The sequence below is a fragment of the Peromyscus leucopus genome, chromosome 14, assembly GCF_004664715.2.
Source record: "Peromyscus leucopus breed LL Stock chromosome 14, UCI_PerLeu_2.1, whole genome shotgun sequence".
Lineage (NCBI taxonomy): Eukaryota > Metazoa > Chordata > Mammalia > Rodentia > Cricetidae > Peromyscus > Peromyscus leucopus.
In genome coordinates, this window is record NC_051075.1 from 41,755,779 (window position 1) to 41,773,814 (window position 18,036).

Genomic DNA, 18,036 nt, shown 5'->3' on the forward strand with positions numbered 1-18,036 from the left:
TACTAGACAGCGTCTTGCTGTATATGCTAGGCTGGCCTCGAACCTTCCACACTCCACCTCAGCCTCCCCACCAATGGGATTGTAGAGTGCACCACCATGCCTCACTCGTTACCTTCTTTAGTGTTTGCTTTCAAGTTCGTGTTGGTCGCCTGCACGCCTGTGTCCTTGTCTACACGGAAGACTAATTAGTAAGCTGTATAAAGCTCATGTACTGCCTTTCTAATAAGCCTTTAGAAGCAGTCATAGAAATCTTAGAATGTGTCTTTGACACAGAACCTTTGTAAATCACAGAAAAAATTTCTTCTTTTTTTTTTTTTCCAGAGCTGAGGACCGAACCCAGGGCCTTGCTCTGGGCAAGTGCTCTACCACGGAGCTAAATCCCCAAACCCCAGAAAAAATTTCTGTAGCGTCATGCATGTGCTGCTCTTAGTTTCTCATTCCTGGAGTTTAAATGGAAATGGCTTGAGCTGTGTTTGAATGCTCCCAGAAAGAAGTAGATCACTTCCATGACATGCAGCTAGCTCAACCTGACTTACAGTTAGTGATTAAGGTGCAGAGTCTGGGTTGAAGAGGACATTTCCAATTCTGATATGACTGAAAGTCTGTATCTTGCAGATATAATATATAATTTTTTTTTTTTTTTTTTTGGTTTTCCGAGACAGGGTTTCTCTGCGTAGCTTTGCGCCTTTCCTGGGACTCACTTGGTAGCCCAGGCTGGCCTCGAACTCACAGAGATCCGCCTGGCTCTGCCTCCCGAGTGCTGGGATTAAAGGCATGTGCCACCACCGCCCGGCGCATATATAATATTTTAAGATCAAAATATTAATGTTGACCCAGGTAAAACTTGGGTTTGTTATCCTGTTAGCTCGTAGGACTAACTTCAGCTGTCTGATAACGGGCGGGACACTCCAGAGCTGGGACTAGTGATGTTTACAGGCATTGTGCAGCTCTAACACTGTGTGGCTGAGCTGTAATCTATTTTTCATAAAGCGCTTATAGAATACATGGTATCCTTTCCCAGGCTAAAGCGATGATGAGTAGTAATACAATACTCGAGGCAATACTTGTTGTCATAATAGCCGAAAGCTTGTGTTTTTCCGGATCACTGAGTTGCTCAGACTAAGCTTGTGGTTCATTTGACAGCTGATTTCCTTGTGCTGATTTTAATTAGGTATAATGTATACCCTCTTCTCTGCCTACCTTTGATATAGTGAAAAGACTGATACCTCTGTCAGTCTGTCTGTCTACCTACTATCTACCTACCCATCTCTTGGGGAAATATCTTAAAAATGATCTTTATGCATTGAAAATTACTTTTATTTCTCCTAGGTTAGCTTAGGGAAATAACCATAGTTACTAATGCCTTCCCCACCCTTGATTCTTGAATTAAATTACAGTTTGAAGAAGGCTTACTTTTTAAATGGCTTGGAAAGAACTCTGTGGGTGTGAAACTATTCACATTTTCATTTATCCTTTGAACGACTATGTAGTAATTTTCATTGCACATTTTTCTTATTCTCCGTGTTAACGTAAATGTCAAAGCCCAGACTTGAGGTTGTATAATCTCTTTTATGTGATATTTTTAAATGCCTGAATTATTCATTCTACTGTGCTGTGTATTGCAGGTCTGAATTTTTAACGTTTGAGCAGGCTCTTTTCAGTTGGAAGAAACAAAAGCATCCTCCCACTCTGTTAAATGCTAGGAGCTTACTGAAAGAATAAGACTAAGTAAGTAAGGCACCCCACCAAAGACACAGCTTCCTCAAGGACTTGGAAAAAACTACCGGCCTCCTTTACATCAAATGATGCTCTTAACTAGGATAGAGATCCCTGGTACCATCAGTTTTGACAACGGATGACAGAAAGGACCCATCTGTGGCAGCTTTCCTCGGAAAAGGTGAATGGGCAGGCATTTAGAGTCTCAAGATTTCCTACTACAATCCTGATGTAATCCAGGAGGGACACAGACATTCCCTTCACAGACAGCCACACTGCACAGTGGTGAAGAACATCCGCTCTGGGCAGTCTGGGTTTGCTCTGGCATTACACTGTACCCCTGGCATTTAATATATGCCACCTGTAATCATTTGGGGCTGTATATGCTGTAATTCAGTCTTAGGCTGGCAAGGGTTCCTCCACTGAGCTATGTCTAGTCCTTTGTTTTACTCACTAAGTTTCACATTCTGGACTTGGAATTTATTGTGTAGCCCAGACAGGTCTCGGAGCTTCCTGTCTCAGCTTCCTGTCTCAGCTTCCCAAATAGGTGGAATTAGAGACTGCCACCCAGCCTAACTATTCCTGTTTTCAACAAATAGTTCTGATATTCACATGTAAACCATATCCATGGCTCTTCTTTGTGAAAGCCATGCTTATATCTGGATGGTTCTTCAATCTGAAGAAAATACTGATTTTTTTTTTTGAAGCTCAGCACTGTTGCAGACCAGTTCTATCATATTTTCTTTGTCTGAAAAATATCTTTCATCCTCATTACTGAATGGTATTTCTATAGGATTTAGAAATCTAGCTAGACGGCTTTTTTTTTCTCCTTATGGTCAGCACCTGTAAGGTTTTTCCATCTCATCATCTGGTGGGAAATTGGAATCTGTTCCTCCGGTTCCCTTGTGTACTGTAATCTTTTTATTTGGCTGTGTTATATTTTGGTGCTGGGAACCGAACCCATAGCCTTGCATATGCTAAGCACACGCTTTACTGAGAGTTCCACCAGCTCCTCTCTGCCTGCAGTCCAGTCTGCTGTTACTGTTACTCAGCAAGTTCATGATGTCTGGTGTGGTTGGTTTTTCTAACCCGGGATGCATGCTGCACTGGCCTCATCGGCTTCTCTTTCTGGGACTTCAGTTATGTCTGTTATTAGTTAGGACTGTCTCACGGCTCATATTTTGTCTCCTCCAATAATACTGTCCTGTGCTCCAGAGTGCCTTTTGATTTGTCTACAAGTTCATGATCTTTTCTCTTGTATTCGATCTGCTTTTGATTTTCTCCAATAACTTAATTTGTAGTTCTGAAATTTCTCCTTGATTTCTTTATGGGTTCTGTCTTCATTGCAATGACGCATCTGTCACCTTCTCTAACCATTTTTTATATATTGGGGGCGGGGTAGAGGAGGGGGTTGAGACAGGGTCCCTTTATGTAGCTCTTGCTGTCCTGGAACTTGCTATGTAGAATAGGCTAACCTGAAACTCACAGAGATTCACTTACGGCTATTTCCAGTGCTGGGATTAAAGGCGAGCGCCACCACACCCCACCCTGTTGGTACTTTTAAAGTTTGTTTTTGAAGTCCAGCACTTTTCCTGGATCACATGAAGTATTTGTCACATGAATATACTCTTACAGGACTTGAACTTTGAACTCAGGAGCCCCATGAGTGGGAGGCTCCTGAGAACTCTGCTCAGTACTTTGTGACTTCCAGCCACTGTCTAGCCCTTGAATCACGAAGTTGCTTTGTGTTGTGCCCCAGATGAGAATGTGTACTCAGGTTTGGGGCATTGTCCCTGATGGCTCTTTTCAGAGATTTCTCAGCTGGACTTCTAACTGTGCTAATTGCCAGAGAAAGAGGACTAGCTGTAAGGTGAAATAAACAGACCCTCTCCTCCCAAGTTGCTTTTGGTCATGGTCTTTATCAGAGCAGCAGAAAGTGATGTATTAAACATGAATTTTTTTTTATGGTAAATGTATTTTTTTTCTTTTGCATACAAACTGTATGGCCATGGCAGGCTTCTTGCTAACTGTTCTTATAGCTTAAATTAATCCATTTCCATAAATTTATACCTTGCCACGTGGCTGGTGGCTTACCGGCGTCTTCACATGCTGCTTGTCATGGCGGCAGCTGGCAGTGTCACCGGTAAATGTATTTTTAAGTGACTTGAGTTTGGCTAAAGCTTCAGAAATTGCTCGCTCTTTGTTAAAGGTTTTGGATGGTTGATATATCTTAGTTTCCTGCAGCATAATTGGTTATTGCTGCCCTTTGTAAGTATCCACAATTAGATAGTGAACTGGATGTATTTATTCTCTTTGGAAACGTCCCTTCCACCAGCAGTGCTGAGAAGAAACTTTGTGTTGTATTCAAAAATGAGATACCCTGTCCTTTTTTAAAGCCCGTATTTCTAGAAAACCATCCTGTTTGCAACTTGATATGAACCGAGCAAACAATCAAAAGATTTAATTTGTCTCTGGTATATAACAAAACATTAAGTTATCACGCTCCTGGTGAATAACTCTATGCTTTGTACAGATTTTCTTAGATTTGCAAATATGATTTACTCTCACGGTTGCAGTCTTAAGGAGCTAGAACAAATCTCTCCGTAATGTTTCTGGGTCTGTGTAATTAGGATTTAATTGCTTCAGAGAGGAAAATGAAACTGTGGAATGACTCCTCGGGGCTGTATTGTCAGGATTTCATTTTCTTTTATTCTTTGGTATATTATCTCACACACACCCCCCCATATCAACATTTAATAAAATGAACAGAGGAGTCCATCCCATTTCTACAGTCTGGGCAACCACAGGAAATGAAACAAGGCAGATGTGGGTGTCCAGTAACAGCTTGTTAAGCCCAGAACCTGTGGCACCAGAAGGAGGAGCCAGGTCCAGGCAGGGTCATACTTCTATTTTTGGTTGTGAGCCTAGCCTTTAACGGCTGAGCCATCTCTCCAGCCCCAGGGTCATGCTTCTATGCACTTCGTTTTTAGTTTAATTCTTATTTATATTTTAATTTTTGCTTTTATTTCTTTTCATTTTTTGAGAGCTTTATTTTTAACGCTGAGATGTTTTTGATAGTATTCTTTGATCCATTTTTCTATATTTCGTTAAAAGATTCAAGCGTAGTTATTTTACCTCCTGTTTCTAATCATTGCAATATCTGAAATTCAGCAAGTCACCCACGTTGGTCTCACTGGTGATTTCTTTTTTTTTTTTTTTTTGGTTTTTCGAGACAGGGTTTCTCTGTGTAGCTTTGCGCCTTTCCTGGAACTCGCTTTGTAGACCAGGCTGGCCTCGAACTCACAGAGATCCGCCTGCCTCTGCCTCCCGAGTGCTGGGATTAAAGGTGTGCGCCACCACCGCCCGGCCCATCACTGGTGATTTCTAATGGGAGCTCAGATTTTCTTGACTCGAATGCTGGGGCCTTGTGAATGCTTTCCTTTAGAAAGGGTTGCTATCTGTGTTTACAGCAGAAATACTCTTATTTTGGCACTTTCAAAGTCTCTCCCTGTGTCTGTCTCCTGCCTGGATCTCACTTGCAGCGGTTCACAGATGAACGCTCCTTTGGTGTCTGCCCCACTTGTGTGGTGCCTGTTCTGGTTTCAGCTCAGTGTTTTCTTGTTTCCTTTGGAAATTCTCCCACTTTTCTATTGAGCACAGGACACCATGCACATTTACTTCTGCAGCCATTTATCCCGGAGGTGTAAGAAGGCCTTTTACTATTTTTCAACCTTCTTTTCCTTTAAAATATTTTTTATTAATTATTTGAGGATTCCATACAAAGAGAGGCCTTTAAAAGTATTAGATCTGGGGCAGGAGAGCAGGCTCAGCAGTTAAGAGCACTTTCTGCTCTTCTGGAGGACTCAGGCTCCATGCCTGGTAACCAAATTGCAGCCCTGGGAATCCAATGCCCTCTTCTGGCCTCCTTGGGTACTGCATGCATGTGGCGTACTAACAACATTCAGGCAAACACTCGTACACATAAAGAAAACAAATATTTTCTCATCTTCTCTGTCACACTGCTAGTCCCAGAAGTCATGGTAGGTAGTAGTTTATCAGAAGAGGAAGGAAAGGCACCACCTGGGTGTTATGTGACCTGTCTGGGATCATGCTGGAGAGTGGGGAGGCCAAGTCTGGCTGCAACACCTACACTTCTAACCACTGACCTGGACCATCAGGTCTTTCTTCAGGGACAGGTTCCTGAAAGGGAGGACCAGCAGGAAAAGAAGAGGAAAAGAAGAATATTGGGAAGCTGGAGTTGGGAGGTCTTACATAAGCTGCACTTTTTTTTTTTTTAAGATTTATTAATTATGTATACAGTGTTCTGCCTGCATGCCAGAAGAGGGCACCAGATCCCATTACAGACAGTTGTGAGCCCTCATGTGGTTGCTGGGAATTGAACTCAGGACCTTTGGAAGAGCAGCCAGTGCTCTTAACCACGAAGTCATCTCTCTAGCCCCTTGTTTTTGTTTTTCAAGACAGAGTTTTTTGGGTAACAGCCCTGGCTGTCCTGGATCTCACGACGTAGACCAGGCTGGCCTCGAACTCACTGAGATCCACCTGCCTCTGCCTCCCGAGTGCTGGGATTAAAGGTGTGTACCACCACCACCACCTGGCATAAGCTATGTCTTATGCCAAGCAAGTTTATTAAGAAGCACAGAATCTTACTTACATACTGTTTGCAGGGGGGCAGACTAGGACAGAGTCAGGAGGAAGCTTTTCAGTGTTACACAAGGGGACACAGGGTATCTCAAGTGTGTCTGAGGCCAAGCCTCGGCACTGATAATCACGGCCCTTCAAGGAGGGGGAAAAATCAAGTTCCCAGGATCTGAAACCTTAGCTCCCCCAAGGCCCAGGCCCCAGGTCATCACTAAGCTTTGCTAAGCATGTACCTGGCTTTAGACAAGAAACTGAGTTCCTTTTCCATATGCCAGGGCCTCGGGGGAAGTCCCAGACTGGCCCGGCTCTTAACAAACCACCACACAAGCCAAAACCTCAGAGAATGTTGCCTAAGTATTGCCAAAAGGTGGTCTAATTTTGAGAGCAGGAGAGGAGCACAGAGTGAGTGGACAGGCTGGAGCAGCAAATTTAAGGGGTTCTACAGAGGTTGGAGGGTACCTGTTGATCACCACATTTAAGGGGTTCTACAGAGTTTGGAGGGTACCTGTTGATCATTATTTTTAAGTTTGGAAGTTTAGAAAAAAAGCATTACAGAGTTGAAGGAATGCAACTTCAAAGAATAGCACCACCAGTAGCAGTAAAAGTGGTAACAGTGACATTTTATCCTTCGAATTTGACAATTAGGAGGCTGTGATCCGAGGGCAAATTTTTATCATCGTTTGATGTTCTTTTTAATTAGAATGAAGTACAGGGAGAAACTGGGCCAGGGAGAGGTGGGGCATGAGGTCCAGCGGTCAAGATAGAGATTTAGAAGACAGACCTAAGAAGAATGAAATAAGGGAATGAATTCACAGACCACACATTTTCTTCTAGTTTGAAATAGGTTAATATTGCAAATTAGTGTTTTGAAACTCATGTTTCCCTATATAGTTACTTAGCGCTCTCTTGAGCCAAGTAGAAAGAAAAAGACTCAAAGTGCATGCTGTGTGTTCAGACACCTTTGAAGCCTCTTATTTGCACATTACTCCTTAAATAAGTCACAGCTTTGAAAAGTTGTATCTTATTTTAGCTAAAATAGGTAAGTACTTTGACAGAGAACTGATGTTACCTCACAGGGAGAAAAGAAACCAACCATGTCCATAAATGGACCTGTCTATTCCCAAATTTGTAAGATCTAACTCCCTTGGCGACTGTATTCAGAAGTGGGGATCTCTGCATGGTGATTGGGACCTCCACCCCTGGCCCTGGACTCTGTTTTTTAAGTGGATTCTTTAGGCATCAGAGCAATTTATTGAGAAGTTTTTTTGTTTGTTTGTTTTTTGTTTTAGCATAGGATTTGTTTCCTGGTGGCTGAATCAGAATTTAGTGTCTCTCCATTGTAGAAAATACCAAGGCAGAAACTGCTGGCTAAGAAATTCCAAGTCTTCGGGCAGTTTTGGTCCCTGTAACTAGCTGCTGTTGCCTGGGTTAGGAGGTCTCCAACTTCAGGATCTTTTAGAAGCAGAAGAAGCATGCTTAATAAGCAAATTATAGGACTCCACTCTTGGCTTCCAGGCTAGTGCGGGGTGTTTACCCACCAACCCCACAGTTCCCAAGAGAGAGAAAGACCAACTTTTCCCAAAACTTCTGAACTTTAAACTTTTTGGCTTCTTACACCTGCATTTTTGCCTCAGGGAGAAATCATTTTCTCCTGCCACTTAGACTTAGTGTTTTAGCTGTCTCCAGGCCAAAAGCTTCCATTGGAAACTTTTTTCTGCTCCATGAGCTCAAAGAAGAGCTTTTTTACTACCTGTAAAGCTCAAAGATCCCCCCTAGTTTGCGTTCATAGCCCCCAAAGTTAGAAAATTGAAGAGTTTTTCTGTCTAGTTGCCTATCTTAATTTTTTTTACACCATCTTACACTTCTAAGTTTTTCCTACACTATATTACTACACTATACCTTACAGTTATTTTTCATAGATAGAAATTAAGAAAGAGATAAAAGATAGAAATCTTGATAGAAGAGATCTTTGCGCTGCAGCATTGGACATCCTTCTAGTCGGTTTTTCCTTTTCTCTCGGGGATAAAACTCCTTGACCTTATTAATTTCTCTTTCACTTCAACACTGGACCGGCCACTTCAACAGAACCTTCCTCTCACTTTCACCAAAAACTCTGTAATAAAACTAAATATTACTATTATTTTCCTTTGTCTTTAGTCCCTGCTCATTTGTCTTTAGTCCCTGTTCATGGTGCCATTCTGCGGGGTGTTTACCCATCAACCCCACAGTTCCCCAGAATTTTCTTGAGTGGGAGTAGCAGGAAATATTACATAGAAGAATTTAGAATGTGGAGATAAACAGAAAATACAGGATAGCCTCGAGAGGGCCTGGAACCTATTCCACCAGGCCCTGGCCAGGGCACCCGACTGTCTCTGCCCCAGGGTATTTATAGAAATGCCAAGTGGTGGAGCAAAAGACCTCCACCCAGCACAGCCAAGTGCAGACCATTTCAGACACCTGCACTCAGGCCTGTGGTCCAATCATCCTCTCTACACAGACCTGCTGGGTAAAGCCACGAGGAACCTGAAAATGGGCTACCACAGGCCAGTATGTCTGAGATGTTTGCAGTCTAGGAATCTGCATTTTTACAAAACTTTCCAGGTGACTGGACCAGGTGGTCAAAGGTACATACTTGGGGAAAGCTGGCCTGGGATTGCCTTTGGAAAAACAGACTCATTAGAATGCAGTTCTTGTCCTCTGTGAGCATGCTGATTCTTTGTGTGTGTGTGTGTGTGTGTGTGTGTGTGTGTGTGTGTGTGTGTGTGTATGTGTGTGTGTGTTTCTCTGTGTAGCTTTTGGAGCCTGTCCTGGAACTCACTTTGTAGAACAGGCTGGCCTCGAACTCAGAGATCTGCCTGCCTCTCCCTTCTGAGTGCTGGGATTAAAGCTGGGATTAAAGTCTTGAACCCCCCCCCAAAAAAAAAAAAAAACCAAACAAACCAAAAAACATGCTGACAGGTTTGGCAGCTAAGAGACATTTTGGATCAGAAGACAGACAACCATGACCCTGAGGTTTCCTAGTTTTAGGAAACTGCACCCAGGCCCTTTCATGTAGATAGAAATTCAAACGTATTAGTCCCTATCCATTCCCTAGTATTAAACTAGGACATAATGGTATTTATTACCTAATGGATATATTTTAAAAAAATGTGCTTTAGTTACCACAATCTGTCATAATTGCACAATATGAAATGTTTGAGTTTGGTGACTTAGACACCATTGCAAAGAGATGACGACATCTAATGAAAGTTAAAAGTAAATTCTTTAAAACAATTATTTTACATGTATGGGTTTTTTTTTTTGCCTGCATGTGTGTCTGTGTGCCACATGTGTGCAGTGCCTGTGGAGACCAGAAGAGGGCACAGGAGCCTCTGGAACTGGAGTTGCAGATGGTTTAGTTGCCATGTGGGTGCTGGGAATTGAACCCTGGTCCTTTAGAGGAGGCAGCCAGAGCTTTTAACTCAGTGAGCCATCTCGCCAGCTCCCAAAAGTAAATTCTTACAAAAGAAATAATCAAACCTTGTTCTCTTCCTGTGCCTGATAAAATGTTGGTAGCTAACAGGCGCCATACACAAATCATCTATCAAATAGCTTTCTTTTCGCAAACTGTAACACAGGTGGTAGCGATTTCAATCACCAATAGCTGTAAAAACAGTCACTCTGCAGTGACCTCAGCCCTCCACCCTTCAGTGGTCTCATTTCTTATAGCTAGAGAACCAACCGGAAGTGGACAAAGCTCAAGGGCCAGAGTTTCCATAGGAGAGCGGCCTGTCCTATTTGCTTGAATTGAACTCAAGCAATGTGTGTGGTGACATCTGAACCCCAACCAGAACCCTGCCTTAATCAAATCACCTTAGCAAGAATGCTGATTTACAGACAGGCTCTCGCTCTGTACTGTTGCTACCCTGGAACTCACCGTGGGGACCAGGCTGGCCTCATACTTAAAGAGGACCTCTTGCCTATGCAGCCCGAGTATGTGCGCCATGCCAGGCAGCAAGGGCATTTTAAATACAAATGCTTGGTCCTACCCTTCCTTTGTCCTGACCCTGTCCTCCCAGGCTAGTCGGTCCTCCTGTCATCCTCAAGGTCTTCAGGTTCTGGCCTCCTCAGTTTTCTCTCTGCCCCTACTCATTTCCACCGTGACCCTTCTGCCCCTGACTCCCTAAGCTCTGGGCTGGCTCTTCCGGGGCCCCTGAGACTCACTAGCCATGGGCTTCTGTTACTCCCAAACAGCTGCCTTGCCTCCTCTGCTCCTTGGCTCTAGCTGGCTAGAAATTCTTTTTCCCTAGTTATCCTTTCCTTTTGTCTCCTCGTCCCAACATAACCAGGTTCAAATCCTTTCACCCGCTTGAGTTCTTGGTCTTCTCTGTGTGCTCAGTTTTCCTCGAGGTTCCTCTTTTCAAGCTGATAGGATGGAGAAATGCTTGAGGGGACTGGTGTGGGTGCAGATCTGGATGTGTCGGAAAGCATTTCAAGAGATTATTATGGCACAAGGGCTCCGACTTAATGAGTGCATTAATCACTTCATGGATTCATAAATGATGACATTTGGAGGCTGTGGGAATTGGGGTGTTGGGGCCTCATTGAAGGAAGTAGGTCAGAGAGAGTGTCCTTGGGGGCTAGGTCTTGCCCCGCCCTTTAATTATATTCTTCTTTACTTTGCTCCCTGGCCATATTCTTTGTCTCTGTCTCTCTCTGCTCTCTGTTTCTCCTCTCTCTCTCTCTCTCTCTCTCTCTCTCTCTCTGTCTCTGTTTCTCTCCTCTCTCCTCGTCTCTCTGTCTCTGCTCTCTCTTTCTCTGTTTCTGTCTCTCTGCCCGTCTCTCTGTTTTTCTCCTCTCTCCTTGTCTCACTCTGTCTTTATCTCTCTGCTCTCTCTCTGCTCTCTCTTTCTCTGTTTCTCTGTTTCCGTCTCTGTTTCTCTCCTCTCTCCTCTTTCTTTGTCTCTCTCTCCCTCTCTCCTCTCTCTTCAGGGCGGAAGTTCTCCAACGTTCGTCATACCAGCCCTCTTCATCTAACACCCACTCCTAGCTTTCTTGAATTTGGATCTTCCCACTCAATCCACCCCCTCCTCCCTTTGTGAGCACTCTACGATCCAAGCTCAGCATTGACTACAGTATTCATTCTTGTGTGATTTCATTTACCAGGTAGGTCCCACCTCTAGCTAGACTTTGGCATTTGTAGTCTTTTTTTTTTTAATATTTTTTTAGATATTGATTTTATTTTATCTGAATATGACTTTTTCCCCTGCACATTTATATGTGCATCAGAAGGTATCAGATCCTCTGGAACAGATGGTTGTGAGTCACCATGTAGGCTCTGGGACCTGAACTCAGGTCCTCTAGAAGAGCAACAATTGCTCTTGGCTGCGGAGACATCTCTCCAGTCCCCAGTCCTAAGTCTTGTAAAAAGACAAAGAGCCCAAGTGTTGATTTTAATCTCCAAAGCTGAGGGCAAATGCAAGTCACAGATTAGCAAGAACGCAGGATGTTGAAGGGTCTGTTTCCAGCCCCTTAGAAGAGGGACTTCCTGATCCTCGGAGAGATGGCCTTCATCATACAGGAGATCAGTGAGCTGAGGTCCCATTGTGGGCATGAGAGGACAATGGCATCCCCTACCTGCTTCCTCCTTGCTATTTCTCTCCATATGGCAGAATCCACTGAATGCAACAGAAGCTGAAAATAACAGACACTTATCTTTCCAGCCTCTGTCACAGCTGAAATGATTTTCACTCCTAATAGAAAGAGGCTGAACCAGGCATGATGGTGTATGCCTTTAATCCCAGTACTTGGAAAGCAGAGGCAGGAGGATCTCTGAGTTTGAGGCCAGCCTGGTCTATATAGTGAGTTCCAGCCCAGTCAGGGGCTATACATCAAGACCTTGTCTTTAATTAAAAAAAAGAAAGAAAGAAAGAAAGTAAAGAAAAGAAAAAGGAAAGAAAGATGAGAAGAAAACCCTCAAGCTGCCTGCTTTCAGAATGTTAGCATGTGTAGCCTCACTGTGACCACGAAGACAGAACTGATGACCGAAGCTGGCAGCGTAGGAAGATAGTGAGACTCTGAGTCCTCGCTGACATTGCTAAATCAGCTCCAGGACCACTACCTTTGCATTCCTCCTTCTGTGAGATGCGAGGTTCTTACTGTTCAAGCTCCTGTTACGTGGCTGCATGCAGCTGACACCATCCCAGGCTCGAATGGAGAGAACTATTGGGGTGGGGTGGGGAAATGGTGGACTTCCAGGCGGCAGGCTGTGAAAACTGAGACGCATGTCACCTTACACGTTTTGTTTGTTGGCCCACTATTCAGAGGTCCCTTCACCATGTGACAAATGAAGAAGAAACACTTGTTACAGGCCAGAGAAATGACTTAGCAGGTAATGGCTCTTGTAACCAAGCTTGGCATTCAGAGTTCGGTCCCTGGGACCAACATGGTTAAAGGAGGAAACTAACCCCCTCCCCCCCCACACACACAAATTGTCCTCCGACCTCTACGTGCACACTATGGCATGTCCCCACACCAATAAAGGAATGTAATAAAAACAGTTTTTTAAAAAGAAATAGTTGTCTGGTCAATGAGAAGAGCCTTGACACTCCATAGCTTTTCCTGTTTGCTCAGAATGGTATGGGTGAATAGCCATGGGTTTTGCCTCAAGGGCAATGGAAAAGCCAAAGAGCAAAGGTCAGACTTGTGAGGACTTTGGAGGTGGGTGACAGGGCAGGGAGCAGTGGTTGTCACATGCATGGACTGGTAATGCGTCCATCCACGACTGGATCTCCATGGTGTACTGGGTGTGTCCAACATTTTGACTCTGTGACATGAAGTTATTATCTACAAAGTTCATGCTTGAGAACTGTAAAATCAAGATTAAAAATGCCACACACCACACACACACACACACACACACACACACACACACCTCACGTTTTAAGTCAGTTTACAATTTTGTGTTTGGCCACATTCATAGCCATCTTTGGCTGAATGCAGCCTAGGGCTGTGTGATAGACACTACTGTAGACAGGAGTCATTTGGTGGTGGTGGCACCCACCTTTAATCCCATTACTCGGGAGGCAGAGCCAGTTGGATCTCTGTGAGTTTGAGGCCAGCCTGGTCTACAGAGTGAGATCCAGGACAGGCATCAAACCTACACAGACAGACCCTGTATATGTGTGTGTGTGTGTGTGGGGGGGGAGACAGGAGTCATGTCTTCTTGAGGACAGATGGTTCATAATATCTTTCAATACACCCCCATGATAGCCAGTGCTTACCCCCCAAACTTGCATGTAACCTCTTAGGGAAGAAGGAATTATCTCAGGTGAACCTGAATTCATGGAATTGACTCTGAAGTGAGTGAGATCAAGCGTCCTAACAATAGGTGGAATGGGCACTTGGGTCAGGAGGTTAATTTGATTAATTAGAAAACAAATAATTTTTCTTTTAATTTGTGGATTATCTATTTTATAGAACAATCATTTATCTCAAACAATAAACCTCACCTCAGCCCTGCTTTCTGGACACTCCCTTCATTTACTCACTGCCAAACATTTTGAGAGACTGTCATCGTTGGGGCCTCCCCATCTTGGAAGTCCAGTAGTTTCTTTACGCTTTCTAGCTGACATTTGGCCCCAGTGCCCCACATGTAACTCGTGAAACACAGACTTTGAGCCGTCATTATCCACCTTATAATTTAGAAAAGCACTTTGATTAATGAGTAAAAAAAAAAAAATACTTCATAAATGTCCTACCCCTTTGAGCCAAGTCCATCTCTCCATCTTGCCCTTCAAAATAGCTTAATTTCATGATTTTCGAGCTTCAAGTAGGTTCACACTTCTATTTTCTAATGTTCTTTTCCTTTTCCTCTCCCCCACTCTGCCTATTTCAAGGTTTTGTGTTGTTGGTTGTTTTTTGGCTCTTTTGGGGGGCCCGCCACCCAGTTCCCAAATAAATCACATACTGAGGCTTATTCTTAATTATCAATGCCTGGCCTTAGCTTGTCTTAGTTTCTAGCCAGCTTTCCTTAACTTATCCTGTCTATCTTCCCCCTCTGGGCTCTTCCTCTTCTATTCCTGTATACCTTTCTTTGTTTCTTACTCTGTGGCTTGCTGTGTAGCTGGGTGGCTGGCCCCTGGAGTCCTCCTCCTTCTCTGGCTTCTGGCTCCTACATCCTTCACTCCTCCATCTCTTCCTTCTCCCCAGATTTTTCCCTCTATATATTCTCATTAGCTCATCAGGTGTTTTGGACAGGCACAGTAACACAGCTTCACAGAGTTAAACAAATGCAACAAAATAAAACAAAAGTAACACACATTAAAATAATATTCTACTACAGTTTTGTTGTTGTGTTGTCTGTTTGGTGGCCTACTGTAGAGAGTTGTTATAACTGAAACACAAGACTGGTGTCTGTGCTTCTTGAAGTGTGCCTGAGAATCACATCTGCTATAAACAGATTAAAACAACGTCCCAGGTCAGCAGTATAGAATGTGAATGTGGCTCGCCCTCACGATGCTCACACCCTCACCTGTACCCTGTGGATTGGTCAGAGAGGATTCCTCTGCTGTTCTCCTGTACCTCCGTTTGCTTGCCTGGCCAAATGGCAGCTGCTTCCAACTCTGCCTTACTCCTGAATCTTGTTGGTGTACAGTCATGCCTGGGATGATGCCCACTGGCATCCTCACTGTTTGGGTTGGGTGAGCAGCGTTAAGTGGACCAAATGCATCGTGCCTGCAAAAAAACAAATGCCCTCCTGGGCATGCACTTGAGGCTGTGTGTTTGACCCACTTGATGCTTTCCCATGTAGGATGTGGTGGTGGTGGTTTCTCATTTGCTACTGCTCCCTAAATACAGCAAGAATCCTTCGCTAAGGTTCCCAGCCTTCCACAAGATGTACGGCATACAACGCCCACAGGGGGACTATTTGAAAGCCCTTCAAACCACCGCGGCCCTTGAGGCAATACCATTTGACTTTCTCATTGAGCTGGTCTTTTAATACAAGTCATCCGACAAGCCTGTGGTCTGGCCCGCAATTATCCACTAGTTGCCCACCCGGTTTACACCCAATTAGTTAATTGGCCATTTATTCACTCATTAATTCACGCAGGTTTCCAGTTATAAAGCCATCCATTAAATAACTCATCTAATAGGTATCTGAGAGCCTACTACATGCAGGGCTCTATTTTCACCTTAGGGACAAAACAGGAGGAGAGGAGCACCTGGTGAGTCCCGGTCCTCAAGCCCTGGAGGCACCTGGGTGGTCCTTGGCGCATTCTCCCACCTGTTCCCCTGCTTTGCTCCATTCAGCTGGGGCTCAGGGTCGACCCTGCTGGAAAGAAGCACCAGGCCTGGGTGAATTGGAGGAATGGAGACAAGAAAACAAGTGTGCAGCGGGCGAATAGAGCGGGCAAGGTACCTGGAGAGGAGTGGGCCAGGTTGCGGGCTGCTTTGTCTTTGGGAGGGATGCTGCCGCGGGGTGGGCAGGGCAGGCCCGCCTGAGGACCGATCGGGCTTGGCTGGGGTGGAGGGACGCCGGCGGGGGCGACCACGGGGCTCGGGGCGGCGCGGCGGGGGCGCGCGGCGGGAGCATCTGTGCGCGTCGCGGGCTCCCGAGCGCGCGGGGCCTGCCGAGAACGCGCGCGGCCGGGCGCGGCGTGGGTACCCCAGCCGCGGGCGGCCGCCCCACAGCCCCTGACGGCGACCATGGCGACTGACAGTAAGTGCGGGGCCCCCTGGGGAGGCCGAGGCGCCTGGGGTGGCAAGTTCTCCTCCCGCGCGCGCGCGCGCGCGCCTGCCTTTGTGGCTGGCTCGCGGGAGCAGCGTCCGGGTACCCCATCTTCGGAGCGGGGCCCTTGCCAACATGCCCATCATCCCGCGTCACCTGGCAGGACCGGGAGGGCAGGAGGTCTAAGGGCTTCTCAGGAGGGATGTGGCACCTGGCTGGAGGAGACACTTGATGCAGGGGTTGCTGCGGGGCTGGGCCTCGCAGCCGTTCGCTCGCGGACTGCCTCCAGGCCCAGAGCTAGCTTTTAGGGAGCCCAGTATTGGGGCGCTGTGAGTTCAAGGTTCTCCTGGAGTTCTGAGTCAGGTTGGCACGCCCTCCTCCTGCCGGGTGGCCCCAGAGGGCTCTGTTCCCGGGCCCTGAAGCCAGAGACCTTGTCTGGCTGCCATGAATGAGGGGGGCGTGCAGGGAGAGAAGGTTGAGATCCAAGACTGGAATTGTTGGGAGGCTCCGCTCGGCCTGCTGTTGGCATCTTGGCGTCTTTGCTGTTGTTTTGGAAATTAGGATTGCTGCTAAGGAAACTAATTACCTGTAGCTGGAGCTTGACCTGTTAGTGGAACCTTAAAGAGAAGCACAGGGTAGAAGAACATCAAGTCATACTTGTCTTAGATTTGGCATCTAAAGTCCTCAGCAATAGACAGGGCACACAGTAGGGACTTCATTCACTGAATGTACGGTGTGGTTACAGATGTCATTTATAAGGCAATTTTGGGAGATGAGAGGGGACAAAGATGGATGGTGAGGGTCAAAATTTTATTATTTTTCTTTTAAATGAATACTTATCCAGCCAAGAACACAGCTTGGATAGAGTACAGAGGGCGTGAGGTTCTTTTTTTCTTTCTTAGTTTTTTTTTTTAGTTAAAAGGTATGCCTTTTATGTCTCCCAAACTCATCATCAGCAGGACTGTGGCTCTGCCCTCAACCTTAAAACTATGATCGGGCTGTTGGATGTCAGGGCACACATCAGTAATGCCAACACTTGAGTCGCTGAGGCAGGAGGATGTCAAGTTACAATCCATGTCTCAAAAAAAGTATATGTATATGTATGTGTATGTGTACGTGTGTGTGTACACACACATAAACACATGTATGACAAGACTGACACACGCTGTTAAGCAATGGATATCTCATAAAGTGGGGGGCACACAGAGTGAAGCAGACAAGTGTGTAGTCGTTCTCGCATCTCCCATGTGCCGTGACTTTTTCCAGTGTGGAGAAACCACTGTGCCCTCGATGCTTTTAACAAGGTAGATCAGGTGTTCAGCATAAAATGAACTAATAGAGATCAACCTTTTTTGTTCTTAGTTCTGCTTATATACCCAAAAAGTGTAGCCATCTGGGGAGAGAGAGAGAGTCTTGGGGAAGAAATGATAGATTTAGATTTTTATTAGTAAGGTAAGAAAATGGTAATTAACAAATTCTAGTGTTAGGGAAGTTCTGTCTTCAGGTAAGGGGATGAATGGCAGGTGAGAGGCAGGCGGGAGCATCACGCAGTGAGTAGATGGCCTCACTAGGATGCATTAAGCCTGGGCACAATCTGCCTTAGTGTCAGTTGGTTGCTTTTATTCCACTTTTCTCGTCTCCCTACATTTCTCCTTGGGGGGAAAAACAGCTGTAAAGCCAGGGAAAGTCCAGACTGTTGTACTCTAGTCATTCTTAGAAGGAATCCAGAAGGACCTTCTCTGTGAATATAGCATGTGAGCATATGTACAACACAGAAATGTTTAAAAAACAGTTGCCTGGAAAAACAGTCTCGAAAACAAAAAGAATGTGACCCAGAGAGAATGCCCTTGTGTCCAGCTGGCTCATAGTTTGAAGGGCAGTTTCCAGAGGTGCAGAGAAGTTGGAACCTCAGCTGGTTCCCAGTAGTTGATATGAAATGGTTAAGCCGCTAG

General features: G+C 45.2%; 1 protein-coding gene across 1 annotated transcript in view; it reads left to right on the plus strand.

The window, feature by feature from the left end:
* The first annotated feature begins 15,948 nt into the window (after positions 1-15,948).
* Syt16 (synaptotagmin 16) overlaps positions 15,949-18,036 on the plus strand; it is a 265,478-nt gene continuing 263,390 nt past the window's right edge. The window contains exon 1 of the mRNA XM_028858041.2: positions 15,949-16,075. Within this exon, the coding sequence (XP_028713874.1) occupies positions 16,063-16,075 (13 nt within the window). The 5' untranslated portion in view covers positions 15,949-16,062. The remainder of the gene's footprint in view (positions 16,076-18,036) is intronic.